The 15,189-nt window shown below is 51.3% G+C and overlaps 3 protein-coding genes across 7 annotated transcripts; 1 reads left to right on the forward strand and 2 right to left on the reverse strand.

Annotated features, from left to right (window-relative positions):
* Positions 1 to 2,832: 2,832 nt before the first annotated feature.
* On the reverse strand, positions 2,833 to 4,316 carry LOC100897444 (40S ribosomal protein S5). Of its 5 annotated transcripts, none has more exons than XM_018639337.1 (3): positions 4,149 to 4,316; positions 3,507 to 3,636; positions 2,833 to 3,388 (listed from the first exon to the last, which is right to left on the reverse strand). In XM_018639337.1, the coding sequence occupies exons 2-3, from the start codon at positions 3,627 to 3,629 to the stop codon at positions 2,900 to 2,902; spliced, it is 612 nt and encodes a 203-aa protein (XP_018494853.1). In that variant the 5' UTR covers positions 3,630 to 3,636; positions 4,149 to 4,316; the 3' UTR covers positions 2,833 to 2,899. The 5 variants fall into 5 exon arrangements, with proteins under 5 accessions (XP_018494853.1, XP_018494852.1, XP_003742820.1 ...); XM_018639336.1 differs by lacking the exon at positions 4,149 to 4,316 and adding an exon at positions 4,039 to 4,094; XM_003742772.1 differs by lacking the exon at positions 4,149 to 4,316 and adding an exon at positions 4,035 to 4,074.
* A 566-nt stretch (positions 4,317 to 4,882) lies between these two features.
* ash2 (Set1/Ash2 histone methyltransferase complex subunit ash2) lies at positions 4,883 to 7,834 on the forward strand. The gene is made up of 9 exons (XM_018639331.1): positions 4,883 to 5,287; positions 5,389 to 5,588; positions 5,724 to 5,911; positions 6,029 to 6,220; positions 6,350 to 6,553; positions 6,629 to 6,705; positions 6,790 to 7,066; positions 7,182 to 7,463; positions 7,574 to 7,834. Exons 1-9 carry the CDS (start codon positions 5,166 to 5,168, stop codon positions 7,676 to 7,678), a joined length of 1,647 nt encoding a protein of 548 aa, XP_018494847.1. The 5' UTR covers positions 4,883 to 5,165; the 3' UTR covers positions 7,679 to 7,834.
* Positions 7,829 to 13,257, reverse strand: LOC100897300 (LIM and SH3 domain protein Lasp). Its single transcript, XM_003742771.2, has 6 exons — positions 13,018 to 13,257; positions 10,503 to 10,675; positions 10,252 to 10,414; positions 9,939 to 10,147; positions 9,655 to 9,827; positions 7,829 to 9,569 (listed from the first exon to the last, which is right to left on the reverse strand). The coding sequence occupies exons 2-6, from the start codon at positions 10,643 to 10,645 to the stop codon at positions 8,713 to 8,715; spliced, it is 1,545 nt and encodes a 514-aa protein (XP_003742819.1). The 5' UTR covers positions 10,646 to 10,675; positions 13,018 to 13,257; the 3' UTR covers positions 7,829 to 8,712.
* Positions 13,258 to 15,189: the final 1,932 nt, after the last annotated feature.

A 15,189-nucleotide genomic window follows, 5' to 3' on the forward strand; every position in this document is an offset into this window, starting at 1 on the left:
TCTTCTTGCGCAGTGTTTCAACTTGCAAAACCAATTCCTTGCTTTGAATATCCTTGAGACTCATCGGAAGGCTCCGGGAAGATTTTCACTTGTGGTTCCGCGCGGCTCGGTCTGTTCAACCAGAACCTCTTTGCTCCTCGAGATTTCGTGAGACTACTGAAACAACATCCAGGGCTTCTTCGGCATCCTGGGTCGGAACTCTTATGTGAAAACTCCCCTCATTATGATCAACACAATCTCCGATACAAAATTGTCCAGAACACGTCCAGTCAACGCGACGACGATGATGATGGTCTCATCATCGTTCCGGATCGGTAATGACGACAACGATCCGACTTCGAAGGATTGATAATAATCAATATTTTTCTCTGAAGCTCGGTACTCGGGGAATCAGGACGACGAGCGGTTTCGGCGCCCTTTGCTTAGTTCCGGAAATGCTCGCTGAATGAAATAGAGATTCAGGTTCGGATCGATTTCCGAGCAGGGAAGGCGCAAATCCTGCGAGGGTGCCACTGAGATCGCTAAGACAATCCGGTCAGTCCGTATATAACGGCAAGCCACGAGGTGCTCTCTTTGCTGTGTGAGCCCCTCCAACATGCTTCTGAAATACTCATTCCCCGAACGTCAATGACTCCCTTCGTCGGGCTACAGCGAGCGAGTTCTTCGCACGAGCCCGACGTGGACGGAAACTTGAAGGAAAGGCCAGTCTACAAGGCAATCTTCCTCACCCATTATGAAGCCGAGATGAGGGCGCGATGGTAGAAGGAGTCAGGAATTCGGAGCTGAACCCGGCTCACCACGAGTAGTAGCTTGGAGTCCTTCGACGGCTTCTTCCTGAGCCTACTCCGAATCGAGATGCAGGATATCAAAGACGATATGGATCATGCCGGAGCAATGAGTCAAATCACTGAGAACTATTCTTTCTGCTGAGCCTGGGGCGCGGGATAGACTGACAAGTCTCCCGCCGCGTTGGCGATTCCAGATCTATCTCCCGCCACTTGTCCACCGATATGCAGGTCTCGGGAATGATCGGCTCTTGAGATTCGCTCCACACGAGTCTCGGAGTTGAACGTGGACTCGATGCCCCCAAAGAAACCCCTCCGGCCGGGCTGGGAGCGGATAAGAAGGGAGTTCATCGCCGGAGTCCTATCGAAAACCCGATCAAAACGACGCGGATCTCACACGTACTCCCGGAATATCTTACTTTGTCAATTTGAGTCGGAGGTGCTCCGGAGACGCTCTGCTTGCACAACCGTATGAGTCAACGCTTGTCGTTCTCTTCATTTCTCTCGAGTGCTCTCGGAGCTGAGCTCACGGGGTTCAGAGCGACTTTTTATCACGAGATCATCAATGCTCACAGTGTTCACTCCTCTTCGAGTGGCTCACGGCACGCGTCGACTGTCTCAACCACCTCTGGAAGAGTAGCTTTCCGCGATGTGGGTCAGTCGTTGGCGTTGTTTGGATAGGAGGGAGATGGAAGAGACTTGGAACCCGAATGTCTTGAAAGAGTTGAAGGAAAAGAAGGAAGCCTCCTTTCGAGAGAGAGAAAGCCGGAAATCACAACATGCTCGCCAGAAGCTATGACAAGCCACGGCGTTCGGCTCTTGTCGGTAATAATAACAAAACGCCCATTGACGATGAGTCCTCTGCTAAATTGAAGAAGATTTTCCCGCGGCGCCGATATTGAACGGGTCCGACCAGCTGCACCGCTTCCGCCCGACTTTGCTCGGTGAGCCCTGCCGTGGACACGCTAGACTCAACATCAGAAGGTCTCAGGTTTTGCTCAGTCAGTCAGACGCCGAGAATCCTCTGTTAATTATGAGAGCGCGTGGTCTCGGGGCTGGCTCTTCCTTACCCCTCACTTCTGTTTCTTTGATCGACAGCGTCTTCGATGTCGGGGGAGCGCGCCAACTCAAGATCCGTGCCGCTCTTCCAGGCAAGCAAAACGCTTCTCGCGAAAATTCGAGGTCCTCGCTGCAGTGTTTTTTTCCCGAACGGGAGTCCCTCTTCCCCATCAGAGTTTCCGGAGTGCGTCAGAGGTGGAACAACCATTGCATTCCAGTTTCGAAACTGAATAGCTCCTGGAACCTAGCAACGTGGATGAGGGAAATCCAAGGTTTCTGAATGAGGCGCACACTCGGTTCCTTCCTCACTTTCTCGCGCCTTACTATATTGGCCAAGGGAGTCCCGAAAGAGGGTCCTTGGACCCCTAGGGAGCCCCGGCTGCCATCCTCAGGGGTCCCAAAGGTCGCTGAAATTAACGTACGTCATGGTACTCTGGGGAAATACATACGACATGGCTTGCAATAATATCGACTACCCGTAAGGCGTCGGAATCTCTCACTCTGCGTGAGAAGGGCCCTTCAACGAAAGAGTGGAATAGGTATATTCTTTGTTTCGTGAAGCCACCGACTAGTACTATTGAAATGACATCGCAAGGGTTCCGAGCACAGTCGAGGACTCTGGAGGGTGTCCCGCGCTGAAAAGAAATCGAGAACCGCTGATACAGGCGTGCGTCCGAAACTCGTCTCCCGCGTTCCTATCGCTCGGATCACGGGAGCTTTCGGTCACCTCATGAATTCCCGCATGTGACGGTATTCAAAGGGTCATCTCATGAGCGAATGTGACTGATCAGGAGAACAGCGAGAATCGATCGATCTCTATAAGGGGTCCTATATCCCGGACTCGAATCTTAGCCTTAGGATGCACCCGGGGCAAGCGGCTGCCTGAAATCCTCCACGAATCCACTGCTAGCTTGAGCCCGACAGCTATGCATCCGAACGTGCAGACAATCTCTCCCTAATTGAAGGTCTCAAATGAATAGTCATCCGATACCGCAGCGACATTTATTGTCCCTCGTTGGTAAATCGGCCCGATGGATCGACGTGATGACAGTACCTTAACGGTTAGACTTGGCCACACGCTCGAGTTCGTCCTTCTTCTTGATGGCGTAACTGTTTGACGAGCCCTTAGCGGCGTTGATTAGCTCGTCAGCGAGACATTCGGCGATGGTCTTGATGTTTCGGAAGGCAGCCTCGCGAGCTCCAGTGCAGAGGAGCCAGATGGCCTGGTTCACTCGTCGGAGCGGAGACACATCGACGGCCTGTCGTCTCACGGTACCGGCACGTCCGATACGCGTCGAATCTTCACGAGGTCCCGAGTTGATGATCGCATTGACAACAACTTGGAGTGGGTTCTCACCCGTGATCAAGTGAATGATTTCGAAAGAATGCTTCACAATACGGACCGCCAACATCTTCTTTCCGTTGTTACGTCCGTGCATCATCATCGAGTTTGTCAAACGCTCCACAATCGGGCATTGAGCCTTGCGGAAACGCTTGGCGGCATACCGTCCGGAGGAGTGAGGCAGATATTTAGCGTGCTTCTCCTGAAAACGCGATCGAGGAATGCTTAAAAACCCGGCGACTGACCTCCTGCGCAGCGATATCGATAATGAATCTCGACCCCGAGCCGGGATTCCCGGCAAATGTAGCGCTCTTACAAACCTTCACGGCGATGTAGTCCTGGAGACCGATGTCCTTAACTTCGACATCGGCGGGCGACCAGCGGCCGAAGAGCTTAATGTCGAGCGTCTCCACCGACGATAGGGCCTCCACCTCATCTGCCATAATGATCCTAGAACACGAAAACATTCCCCTATGAAGTCCATAGCAGAGCACGTCGTGCACAGGGCGAGAGGAGCATGGTTCAACTCCGACAGAAACAACATTCGAACCGGGCGTCTTCTCAAGGCGACGGGCAGAAAAAAATCGGAACTGAGAATGGGTGCTAGGAGTAAGTTGGATTTCTCGTCTCCACAAGAGGTATGTCTGTGCTCAATGAAGGCTACCAGACTGCACCAGCGACGATACACGTGTTCGACGAGCACCGCGAAAACTTTTCGCGAACCCGCTCTTAAGCCCACTTGCCGCCGGAAAGCGCTGCCAAAGCGTCTCTTTTGACTGCTTCCACTGATACCCCACACCTAAACTCGAACTCATCACTAATATCGACGATAAATCGAAAAAACTAACGCACTCAAGCCGCTGTTACGAGGGCACAAGACGAAAAGACCCAACGCTGGGCGGCGTCTGCTAACATCCGCCCTAGGGTTGTTTTGGTTTCGGTCTCAGTTTTCTCTGTCATACCTCTGTTTGCGTTTGAGATAAATTCCTCTTGTCCAGGGGTTGCGTTCCCGGCTTAGACTCGACTCCGCCGCTCTTCACTAATCAATTCGTTGAGAAGCAAGACGACAAGAAGCGAAAAGAGCACGGGTGATTGATGAGCGGGAAAATTTGAATACAAGGAGAAAAGTGCGCCTCTTCAATGGATGTCCTGCCAAGGAACTGCATTATTCACACATGAGAAAGCTCGAAAAGGTTCGAGTAACTTTATGAGATTCCACCCCCGATGGCCATGCCGAAAGCTCGCCCGAGCGGTCAAGCTCTCTGTTGAGCACGATCGAGTTGCTCCGTTGAAAACTTCCCCCGGGGTCGCTTACAGCGAGCATACTTATATCGAGTAGTATGGATTCCCGTCAGAGAGATGCTCGGAGGGCTAGATCTAGGATCCAGTAATGATGGAGCCCGTGCAGCTTTCGGAAATCTCAAGATGTATCCCTCGATGAGCCGTCCGCCAATGAGAAATTTCACCAAGGGATGGCCTTCGCTTCGTTCCGGATAATCTTTGATGCTTACGCCCAGGCAAAGTCCCGGCCATCTACACCGGAACCCTCAGCGACCCTGGATACCCGGAGACTCCGGGACTCCCGCCTGCAACTCACTCGGCATATGATGATTCGTCTACCGGCGGAAATCCAATCTGCCGGGCGAATCCGAAACCACTCGTACTGGGACGGCTGCTGCTGTCGTAGCCGGCCGCCAGGGAACGAAATATCTTCAGCTGCAACGGCGGCGGCTTTGTAATTCGAATGTTGTCTTACTCACAGGAACGAACGCGAATAGCTTTTAAAAAAAACATTTAACCCAATCGGACAGTTTTCCTAGTCTGTGCGGAAATCTCGGAGCTCCTCGACTCAATGCAGAGACTATCGTTGTTCGAGTGCTGTGGAGTGCTACCGATTGTCTGATCGGAAGACCAGCGACGATCACAATAGAACTGACGTTTTGCATCTTGTAATAATTTTGATCTCGTGAGTCGGAATCATGGATGAGGACTCAATGACGACACAGCAACGCACTGACGACATGATCACAGAGGAGGGCTCCAGCACTGAATCAGACGCCGAACGTCTGATTAAAGAGGCAGCACAAACCCTTGGCGCTAAGTGAGTTCGATCGACGAATGTCCTCCCTGAGAATCAAGGATCTCCGATTCCCGGCGATTTCAGCTTTTTCCATTCCCCCTCATTTCTTGTGCCCATCCCAGGCAAACAAACCAGTGCTATTGCGGAACGGAACGCATCCTCGGCAAAATGGAAATGCAGTGCGTCGGATGTTATCGATGGTTCCACGAGAAATGTCTCTCGATCAGTATCCCGCGCTGCGTTCCCTTCATGATGAACTATGCTTTCATATGCAAGAAATGTAACGCCAACTCTTGCGAACTATTTCAAAAGAAGACAGCAGGTGAGTGCTCGGGACGAGGGAGGGGGACAAGCGTATTGCATATTGAACATCATACTCATTCTATGGACGTCATGTATCGATTGAACCGCATAGCCCGCTCCGACACCTGTGTCCGAAGTCTGTCATTCGCTCCAGGTTTCTCACAAGTCAGCATCACGGCGCTGGCAAATCTCCTTTTCAAGAGTCGTGAGGACGGTACGAACAAGAACATGTTCTCCCGTGACAAAGAAATCATCCCGTGGATCGACAGCAACTGGGAACTGCTGATGACTGGCCCACGCAGAGTCACCCAAACGTGGCATACAACCATCCTGAAGACCTTGGTAATCAATCAAATCGTCTTATTGGAGGAGCCGATTCAAGGAATTCTAGATCCTTTGGGGAACCCCGGAGCCGGCCTTGAACCTCATTGAGGATGGAGAGTTGTCTTTCTGTTACAGCAAAAAGAATCATCCTTGTTCATAAATCAGGATGATGTCTACTTCGGCCTGGTCGACCCTGATCTCTACGGTATCATGCCTTCCTACGACGCATCCTCGAAACTGCAGTTGCTGCGAACTCAGGAGAACCAGCAAACTAGAAGGGGTCCGAAACGGAAGCTGCCCGACGGGCAAACCGTACCCGGCGGCAAGGTGAGTCTCGTCACGGCACTCACTTTGCAACAGGAGCCCATCGGCTTCATATTGAGCCCGAGCATCGAATCGGATATTCCCACATGATCGACGTCATGCTGAAGTAATAATCTTGGATATTCTCCGAAGTGCAAGCTGAAGAGCGATTTGGTTATGCCGAGATTGCCGGCTCATGGCTACCCGAACGAGCATCCATTCAATAAGGACGGCTATCATTATTTCTTGGCGGAACCCGATCCCCACGCTCCTTTCAAACAAGAATTCGATGAAAGTGTCGACTGGGCGGGGAAACCGATTCCTGGATGGTTGTACAGGAAACTAGAGCCCGAGAAAGTGAGTTCCCGCGAGGTTTGCTGTTCGCCTATAACATTCCGATAGCGCTGGTTCTCAATCGTAGTTTCGGTTCAGGTTCTGTTGGCGATGCACGACCGAGCTCCGCAACTGAAGATATCAGACGACAGGCTTAGCGTTACGGGCGATAAGGGGTGAGATGGAAACTCCGGCTTCATTTGCGACCTGAAGGATGCAGTGAAGCGTCCACGGTTGCCTGACCGAGTTCTATGTTTTAGATATTCAATGGTTCGAGCTACGCACGGAGTCACGGAGGGTTCGTGGTACTTCGAGGCGATCATTCAAGATCTACCGGACAACTCCGCCGCTCGAATCGGATACTCGATGCCTTTAGGAAATCTTCAAGCGCCTTTAGGATATGACAGATTCGGTTATTCGTGGAGGAGTCGCAAAGGAACCAAGTTTCACCAGTCACTGGGGAAACATTTCAGTGCCGGTTTCGGGAAAGGAGATGTCGTAGGCTTCTTGATAGAGCTGCCACGAAGTTCGGATAAGGTACGGAAGAGCTTAGTAGAGCTCTTTTCTGCCAGAAACCACTCCGGAAAATAGGATCGATGAGGGTTTCGATAGGTGCGACTCCTGGGAGGCTTATTCAGGTTGATTTCCTCAGGTCAAGCTTCCTACAACGTACAAAGAACGGCCCCTGGTGAAGTTCAAACAATATCTGTATTACGAGGATGCAGATAAAGCCACGCAAGCAGTGAAGAATCTCGTCGAGCTGAAGGGCTCCCGAGTATCCTTCTTCAAGAATGGGAAACTAGAAGGAGTGGCTTTCGAGAACCTCTACGAAGGAACGTATTATCCGGCGATTTCACTCTACAAGAATGCCACGATCAAGGCCAATTTCGGACCACGGTTCCGCTTCCCACCCAGAGGATACAAATATAGAGCGGTATTGTTTTCAAGCGTTCGAACTCGAGACAATTGTCGGCTCGCCCGCTTAAAGTGCGAGAAAATATAGTCTTGTCCGGCCGTTTCTCAAGCACATCTCTTCATTTTCAGATAAGCGAAGCGGTTCAACAGAACATGGTTGAGCAAACGATGGCTGACATGATATATTTGGTGGAAAATGAACAGCAGTTCAAAGTCGAGGCGTTGAATTTCTGAAAAACGCTGCATACACCGTCCGAGATGAGACACGCGCAAGAAGTGTGATGTTGTGCGGACGAACCCAAGTCTGCTTTTGATGGTTTGAACATGGACGAATTTCCTCATCTGTCCATATCTATATTCCAACGAATAAAGGCTTTCGTCTTGAACTTATCAGTTGGATATAGCTTCCGTTTATTTGTTCACTATGCGGATCCTCCGGGTCACTCCAGAATTCTCGTATATATTATACCATCCACGCTCCGATTACCTCATCAATACTTGTGGTATTCTGAAGAGTTCGCCGTCTAGAGTAAATGACGCCAAATGTTCACCGTGGCAACTTGGCACTCGTGTAATTGCTCGTTTTAGTGCACCTCTTCGACCGATAATTCGTGAACGTATGTACAATTTAAGCAGCTTCGACACTGCTCCAGGCTGCGATATTCATGCTGATTTGTCATTGCGATGCCGGCAAGGTCCAAGAGAAATGGAGGGGGCAGGGGCAGCACCTTCAACGATACGACGAATCCGATATACATACAATGAGCAGCACCAGCAACCTACGACCGAAGATATTCTACGAGATATCAATTCTCGGCCGCTGGAAGCTTCATTCCGAGTGGGCCCCACCAGAAAGTTTCGCGCAACAGATGTTGCAGATGCCTTGAATGCGTGAGCAAAGAAATGTATTCTCGACCTTCCGAACCGATCCCCTCGTTTTTCTGCATCCCGCCGGAGAGCCGACCGATTGGATGAGCATCCGATCGAGGAGAACATGGAGTACTTCCTCAGAGATACAATGAGTTTTCAGATCGCTTATAGATAAACCACGTCACACTTAATACAATCACAACAGCGCGGTTCTCCAACTAAACCCATGGCAGAGTGTCACAAGCAAGAATGGCCTCTCGTTGAGTATACTGGTTCTTTCTGCGGCGAACGATCATTCACAATCGAGTCGACGATCGAGTTTTGATTGGCTTCTATCGTTTTCCGAGGATTCCGTCGAAAATCATCGTTTGTACAGGGGTACGGATCAGCCGAATATGCTAGACGGGCACCACATAGTTGGATGGTATCATGCCTTTCAGACCAGTCCTGCTGACTCTCCCGAACATCCAACCGTCATCCACTCTGGCGCATTCAACAATCAAGTCGCCATCGGAAAACGACACTTCGTCCGCGTCCTGAGCGGTGTAATCGTAAATGGCTTGGAACTTCCCAGGGAGTTGCTGGAACGGCGAAACAATTTGTTGGGGATACATCTGCTGCCCGCTTCTCATGGCGAGGTTTTGTTGTTGTTGTTGGAGCATTTGTTGTTGTTGCAAATGCTGCTGCATTTGTTGTTGTTGTTGCTGTTGGAGCTGTTGTTGATGGTATGGCGCGCCCTGCTGCGCGTAACCTCTCGGCGGTCCGGCGTACATGCCGCCCTTGTGCTGTTGTTGCGCAGCTGCATAAGCTGCGGCTTGCTGACTCGACGATGGTCGCATGGCACCTGGCTGTTGTTGCAGCTGTTGTTGTTGTTGCTGCTGCTGTTGTAGTTGAGGTCTCATGGCAACGATATTTTGAGAGTAAGGAGCTGCAGGGGCGTTATACGGAGGCCGAACGAATTGTCCCGCCATCTGCGTTGGTGCGCCCGCCATGTAGTAGTGAGCATTCGGATTCGGGTGCATGACAGGTTGAGTTGGCTGTTTCTGTCCTTGTGATGGCGTCGATTGAGTCTGGGAGTGCGGTTTCTGGGAATGGAGCAACTGGGAACTCTGTCGGGAGTAACCTTGTTGTCCTTGAGTCATTATCGCGGATTGATTGACGCCAACGGATTGGTACGACTGTGAATTCTGCACGTATTGACTGTTGTGTCGGACGTTGTTGCTATTCACGTCCGGATTGCGCATCCTATCAGAATCTGTGAATAGAGTTCGAAAGAGCTTAGCGGAATATACATGACACCGGACGTCTCGAGTCTAGAGGAATTCCGGATCGACGCTTACTCGGATTCGCGGCCACGGCATCTTGGGCGAGCTTGTACGCTTCCGAATAGCGGCTCGACGCGTTCGCGTTCTGCTGGGCTATCGCTGCGGTCCTCTGGCGCAAGGATTGAGAAGAGGAATCGCTCGAATAGCCGATTTCTCTCATCGTCGTTGACGAATTCCTTGATTCCGATCTGTGGGTGCCAGAGAGCGCTTAGATGGAGCCCGCCGAGAGACACGTGGGGTCTTCTGAGCGAGCCAGACTTGCGTAGATAGGACTTGATAGTTTTCAAGGTTTCACTCACACATTGATTCCCGCCAGGACATCATTCAATTGATGGAGCGCAACGCCGCTCTCCTCGTGCGATTTCTCATTTTCTCCGGGTAGACCACCATCGACAAAGCGTCGCCTGTTCTCCATGTCTTGTTTCTTCTCAACTTCGCGGTGATATTCCACATTGCTGATTATTTTCGAGGTCTGTTTCAATCGTTGGAGCTCCGGATCGTCTGCCATCTACACGAAAATAGGGAATGCGTGATCGAGTATGATCCAAAGGCTAACATGATCTTCAAGGACAATCGTTGTCAATCTCCACCGCGGGAAAAAATTCTGCTCACCTGCGTAGCTTTGCCTTTCATATTTCTCTCGAACTCTTCGTGATACTTGACTTGGCTCTGAATTTTCGTGTTTTCCGCTAGCCTTCTCGCTTCCGGTGTATCGGCCACCGTGGTATGCTTAGCCACGGGAGTGTGCGCGTTACAATACGGACGTTTATTGAACCTGAAATAGATCGCATGTTGACGCAAGACTGGACATGACCATATAAGTCATGCTAACGGATAGGAGTGATCGATCCGGAATTCCGTACCCTTTGTAGGTTTTCATGTTGAGCGTCATTCCGCACTCTTGGCACTTGAAGCAGATCTTGTGCCATACTTTGTCCAGACATTTCAGCTCTTCGGTCGGATACACGGACTTTTCGCATCTCGCGCATTTATTGACCACGCTCATCGTGCACGGGACGGCAATGCTGTCCTCGACCTGGAAGAGAGGGGAAAGTTCAACAAATATGATCTTGTGGAACCGATTCGGTCTACCGATGCTACCCCCGGACTTGGTTAACGTCCTGCAGTCACCAGACGTGGATCATGAGGCCTTATCGAGTGAGCATCTCAGCTGAATCCGGCCGCGAGATAACCGCTTCGGTCCGGCGGATTATCATCCAAGGATAATCTCGGACGCTTGCGCCAGCCTCTAGGAAGCGAGAAGGAATCCCGTTGGCGTTGACCGCAGGGGCGGCTCGCAGCTCCGGATTGTCTCGAATTGACAAAAGAGACATGCTCAGGCGCTCCCACCGCGGTAATTGTTTTGATTCTTATGCGAGGTCCGGGCTCTGCGAGTGGTATAAAAGCAGATGAGCAAATTGAAATGTCTCATGAGCAATTATAATGAGGTCCGCCAACAATACGAATGTCTTTCTGTGAGCAGATACTATTGACTCACAATATGCAGCGTTCTCGCCGAGCGGTTATCCGGTCCGCTCGACGGCAGCATCCCACCGTCGGAGCGACGAGGCATTACCGGCCCAAGAGAGAAGCCGAGCGAAGTTCAATCGACGAGCCTGAGCAGCCTTCAATGGGCGTAGAATTACATTTGATTGTCGGGATGGGCTGGGGCATCCCCGATGTCAAACGCGGCATTCCTGCCGATCGGATCACCTTCGAACTAATCGACTGCATCGGAGTATAGACCGAGAGGCTAAGCAAGAGATATACAGGCAGAAGACTGCGAGCTGCCTCTCTGTCAGATAGAATCGGCTCTTCTCCGAGCGGTATCTGTTTGAGCGTTCGCTCCGAGTCGTCGCGGTGCATCGGATCGCAGTCAAATCAAGGCAAACGATTTCTGCTTAGCACGAATGAAGTTTCGCATTTCGGCTCCCGAAACTGCTCGGTGAATACTCCACGGCAGGGACGTAATTTTTTTCCGGCTGCAGTACTATTTAAAGACCGCGGCTCGCGCCCGAGTCTTCGCCGGCCGTCAGCAGCGACGGCAGCGGCGCCGGCAAGAACACGATTGGAATGTTAGCAAGCTGTTCACGTAAATCGATCAGCTTCAAGCTGTTTGGCTTTGCGGTGGTCAAATCTGGCTAGCCCGATACAAACATGATTGTGTTGTGTATTGTACCGGGAAGGCTGATTTGTGCGGCTAACGCCCGATGCCGAGGCGCTCGCTGAAGACGAAGAAAGCGGCGCAGCTTCGCGCTTCTTTTTCGATATTCTTCATGCCGATTTACCGAGAAACGCCTTCGCGCGTACTCGACGGACGAAACCAAACGCGAGATTCTCTCACTCCAGTTTCTTCAAATCGGCGGAGGCAATGAACTACCAGGAGAAGATTCTATCTCGGGGTCCGAAGCTGAGAAATAGTGGGACTTCCCCGGGAATTCTCTCAATGATTCATCTTCGGATGTAACACGGGTCGGTCTTTCAGGTCATTGAGCAAGTTCCATTGAGAAGATTTCGTCGGGCGTCATCTTATTGTTGATATCCGGTGCACAGACAGTCGCACACAGACATTGCGATGCTTGACAATCACGAATAAGTTTCGGCGACGCAGCTCGAAACAACAGCAGCAGCATGGGCGATGACACTTTCTGCCTCATGCTTTCTCGCAGATCTTGTGATCGCTAATCTTCGATTTCGGTCGGTCGCACCCTCAGCCTCATTTTCGAAAATGGTGTCGAATCGAGAGCTCTCCATTATGACGACGACATCGTATCGGCGCGTCAGCTTCTTGAGAGAAGATAGGGATCACGGGTCGGGAGGACCTTGCTCGTTGTTGCTCGGGGAGAGCCCGCGGAGGATTCCAATGAGAAGAGACAAACAGAAACAGTCACGGTCAGTCCGTCGACAAGAAAGAAGTTCTCGATCAGGAGTTTCCTCATCCCGTCCGGGAGACCCAACGCAACTTCGTTCGAGCTCCGATCCGCGAAACTCGGGATGAGTTTGTTGGAGTGGAGCGCCGATCGAGGACTTTCAGTCCAAGTTCTCGTTCTAGATCTTCGACGATCGCGGGTCGATCATATCAGGATCAGTAGTTGGATCGCCGAACAATATTTCTTATATCGCTCCGAGTGAGACGGAAGATACTCGAAGCGATCGGGGTGATTTCCGACACACCGATCCTGAACCGGATCACTTCGCTAATTTTCCGAAAACGATGCCAAACGATGTCTCAGTTCTCAATTTAATCACCCTTAAGACAACGGTCAAAGCAGCTGTTCGAGATGTCTTGTGCCCCTAGATGACGTCGAAGCACGGGATGAGGTGACATCATGGACAACCCGACGACCCGCCTCATCGGACCTATCACAGGGTACTCACAGAAAGGAAGATTGACTTTTACGGTTGATTTCCAGCACCGAACGTTATATCATGGTATTCTTGAAGAGCAGCTCACTCTCACAGACACTTGCATACATTCGATGGTGTGACAAAAGAGCCAAGCGGGCATCAGGTGCGAGGATACCAACGGTGGCGGTGACGGTGGCAGTGGCGGCACACCACGGCTAAATCCAAGAAAGCAACCAGTCAGCCAAGCAAAGATCAGACAGACGCAAGAATGCGGCGGCACTACGTCACAACTCGCGGCAAGAACGTCGGCGCAGACGACTCTCTGAGAGAGGAGGCTCCTCATCCAGCAGAGCGGTCCAGGGCAAATTTCGATATCTACCGTTTTACGGCGATATTCATACATTCATCGTATGTATGATCACGAACCGTTGAACATTGCTTCATTCGGTACATAGATGATCAATTGGCGGAGAACGGAACGAATCCGAAAGGAAATTTGAACCCGTCGGCGAGAGGAAGAAGACAATGATGCCGATGATCTTTTCTGAAATCTCGAGCAGATCGGGCGACTCTACCGGAGCTCCGAGAAGCTTGCTCTCGACGTAAATCCAGAATAGAGTGTGGAGTATGGAATTGCACGAGAATCAATGTTCGGGTTCAGTCAATCATTCGATTGACTGACTCCTGTGACCCAGGTCAGGACGTTCAAGTCGAAGAATGTGATCGGAACCTAGAGAAAAACTTGCGGCTACCGAACATCTGATCTTCCGCGTCGAGCTTCGTTCTGAGCGTGAAGTTCGCGTGAGTTCCGCGGAAGAATTCAAATCGTGAGCTCCTGCGCTTCTCGACAAGCCGAAGCGTGTACGATGGAGAAGAATCCGCCGTTCAAGCTGATTGTCTCAGGAGCGCTCTGTACCGGGTACTACCAAAGATGTAGATTTCGAGACCACACGGTGCCGAGGAATTTCTGAAGGAGCCTGCGGTTTTTTCGACTCGACAGGGTGTTCTCCAACTCTAGGAGGGAGTGCTGAATCTTCCTTAGTCACAATAGAGCTGCCGGTCGAGAGACTGCCGTACGCTGAAAGGAGCTTCCATAGTCTAGGAATCGAATGGCGGTGAAAATGTAGGAGCAGCATCCCCGGAGTTTCAGAAAAACTATGAGTGCCCGGGCGATTCCTGGTGCTTCCGACAAGCTCGGGCTCCTATTCGATTAATCCCTCCCGCTGGGGTTGATCTTCTGAAGTGGATCTCCGAATGAGACACGGCACAGTAACGCAACGACGGCGTTTCGAAAGAATTGAGTCCAGAAAGCTGGATTCCTTCAATCGGAGAGAAACCTGTACTGGAACATCAATGGTGTACAGGCTCACTGACGCATCGATCTCGATCCTGGGCTTCGGAATGCAGTCAAGGGCTTCGACAGGATCGACGCATCATCAGAACTCTTCTCCTACGTCATTGTCCTTCGTTCTCTTCCAATATTCTCGACCTGATCGGAGCCGTCATCCAGAACCGATGTAAGGGGGGTGTTCTAACAACGGCTGGTGGTAAAACCAGAGGCAACGCGAAGAGATGGGTCGTACTTTCACCCACACTCGTATCCTGGAGCCGCTCGCTAACCTCGTGGAATGGATCCTTGTGCTGTATCTGCTCGAGCAGATAGGTACCTGTGTCGACACATCATCATCTGCATGGTCGCTCGCATGCTCGTCACACATTCTCAAGACATATAGCCCGTGCCAGAGATCGAATGGGGCATCGCGGAACCAGGCCGCTAAGACTGGGGCTGTCGATGGAAGATCGGGTTTGCCGGGAGGAGGGAATTACCATGGAAAGCCGTCTCTCGGTGCATTTGAATACTGATGCTTTAATGTGATCCGTACGGCTCGGCAAGGAGAGTCGACGAGGAGAAAACGTTGCGAGTTGTCCGGCCAAGGATTCCCCTACTCACCCACAACAGTTTCCTACCTGAGAACGTTCTGCTCACGGATGAATTTCTGACAGACGAAAGTGCTCAGAAAGCGGACAGCTGGCGACGGATGCTTATCACAGCTATCGAGCTTTGGGAGCCTTGTGTTGCGCGAGGAAGGTGGCATGCGCGGAAACTTTCCATCCCCTCAGAGAGTCATTGGAGTTCACCGATCTCGATAGCCTCCTCAAAATGCGGATGTTACGATTCCATAGACATTTGAGAGGGGAAAG

The sequence above is a fragment of the Galendromus occidentalis genome, unplaced genomic scaffold (assembly GCF_000255335.2).
Source record: "Galendromus occidentalis unplaced genomic scaffold, Mocc_1.1 scf7180000077431, whole genome shotgun sequence".
Classification (NCBI taxonomy): Eukaryota; Metazoa; Arthropoda; class Arachnida; order Mesostigmata; family Phytoseiidae; genus Galendromus; species Galendromus occidentalis.

Bases quoted from the DNA above. Each gene is read 5' to 3' on its own strand.
- LOC100897300 (XM_003742771.2), bottom strand. From the start codon at position 10,645: ATGAGCGTGGTCAATAAATGCGCGAGATGCGAAAAGTCCGTGTATCCG. The intron at 10,415-10,502 runs GTACGGAATTCC...GATCTATTTCAG, and splicing joins AACATGAAAACCTACAAAGG to GTTCAATAAACGTCCGTATT. The intron at 10,148-10,251 runs GTGAGCAGAATT...ATTTTCGTGTAG, and splicing joins TGAAAGGCAAAGCTACGCAG to ATGGCAGACGATCCGGAGCT.
- LOC100897444 (XM_018639337.1), bottom strand. From the start codon at position 3,629: ATGGCAGATGAGGTGGAGGCCCTATCGTCGGTGGAGACGCTCGACATT. The intron at 3,389-3,506 runs GTTTGTAAGAGC...TCGCGTTTTCAG, and splicing joins AGGACTACATCGCCGTGAAG to GAGAAGCACGCTAAATATCT.
- ash2 (XM_018639331.1), top strand. From the start codon at position 5,166: ATGGATGAGGACTCAATGACGACACAGCAACGCACTGACGACATGATC. The intron at 5,589-5,723 runs GTGAGTGCTCGG...CATTCGCTCCAG, and splicing joins ATTTCAAAAGAAGACAGCAG to GTTTCTCACAAGTCAGCATC. The intron at 6,554-6,628 runs GTGAGTTCCCGC...GTTTCGGTTCAG, and splicing joins GGAAACTAGAGCCCGAGAAA to GTTCTGTTGGCGATGCACGA.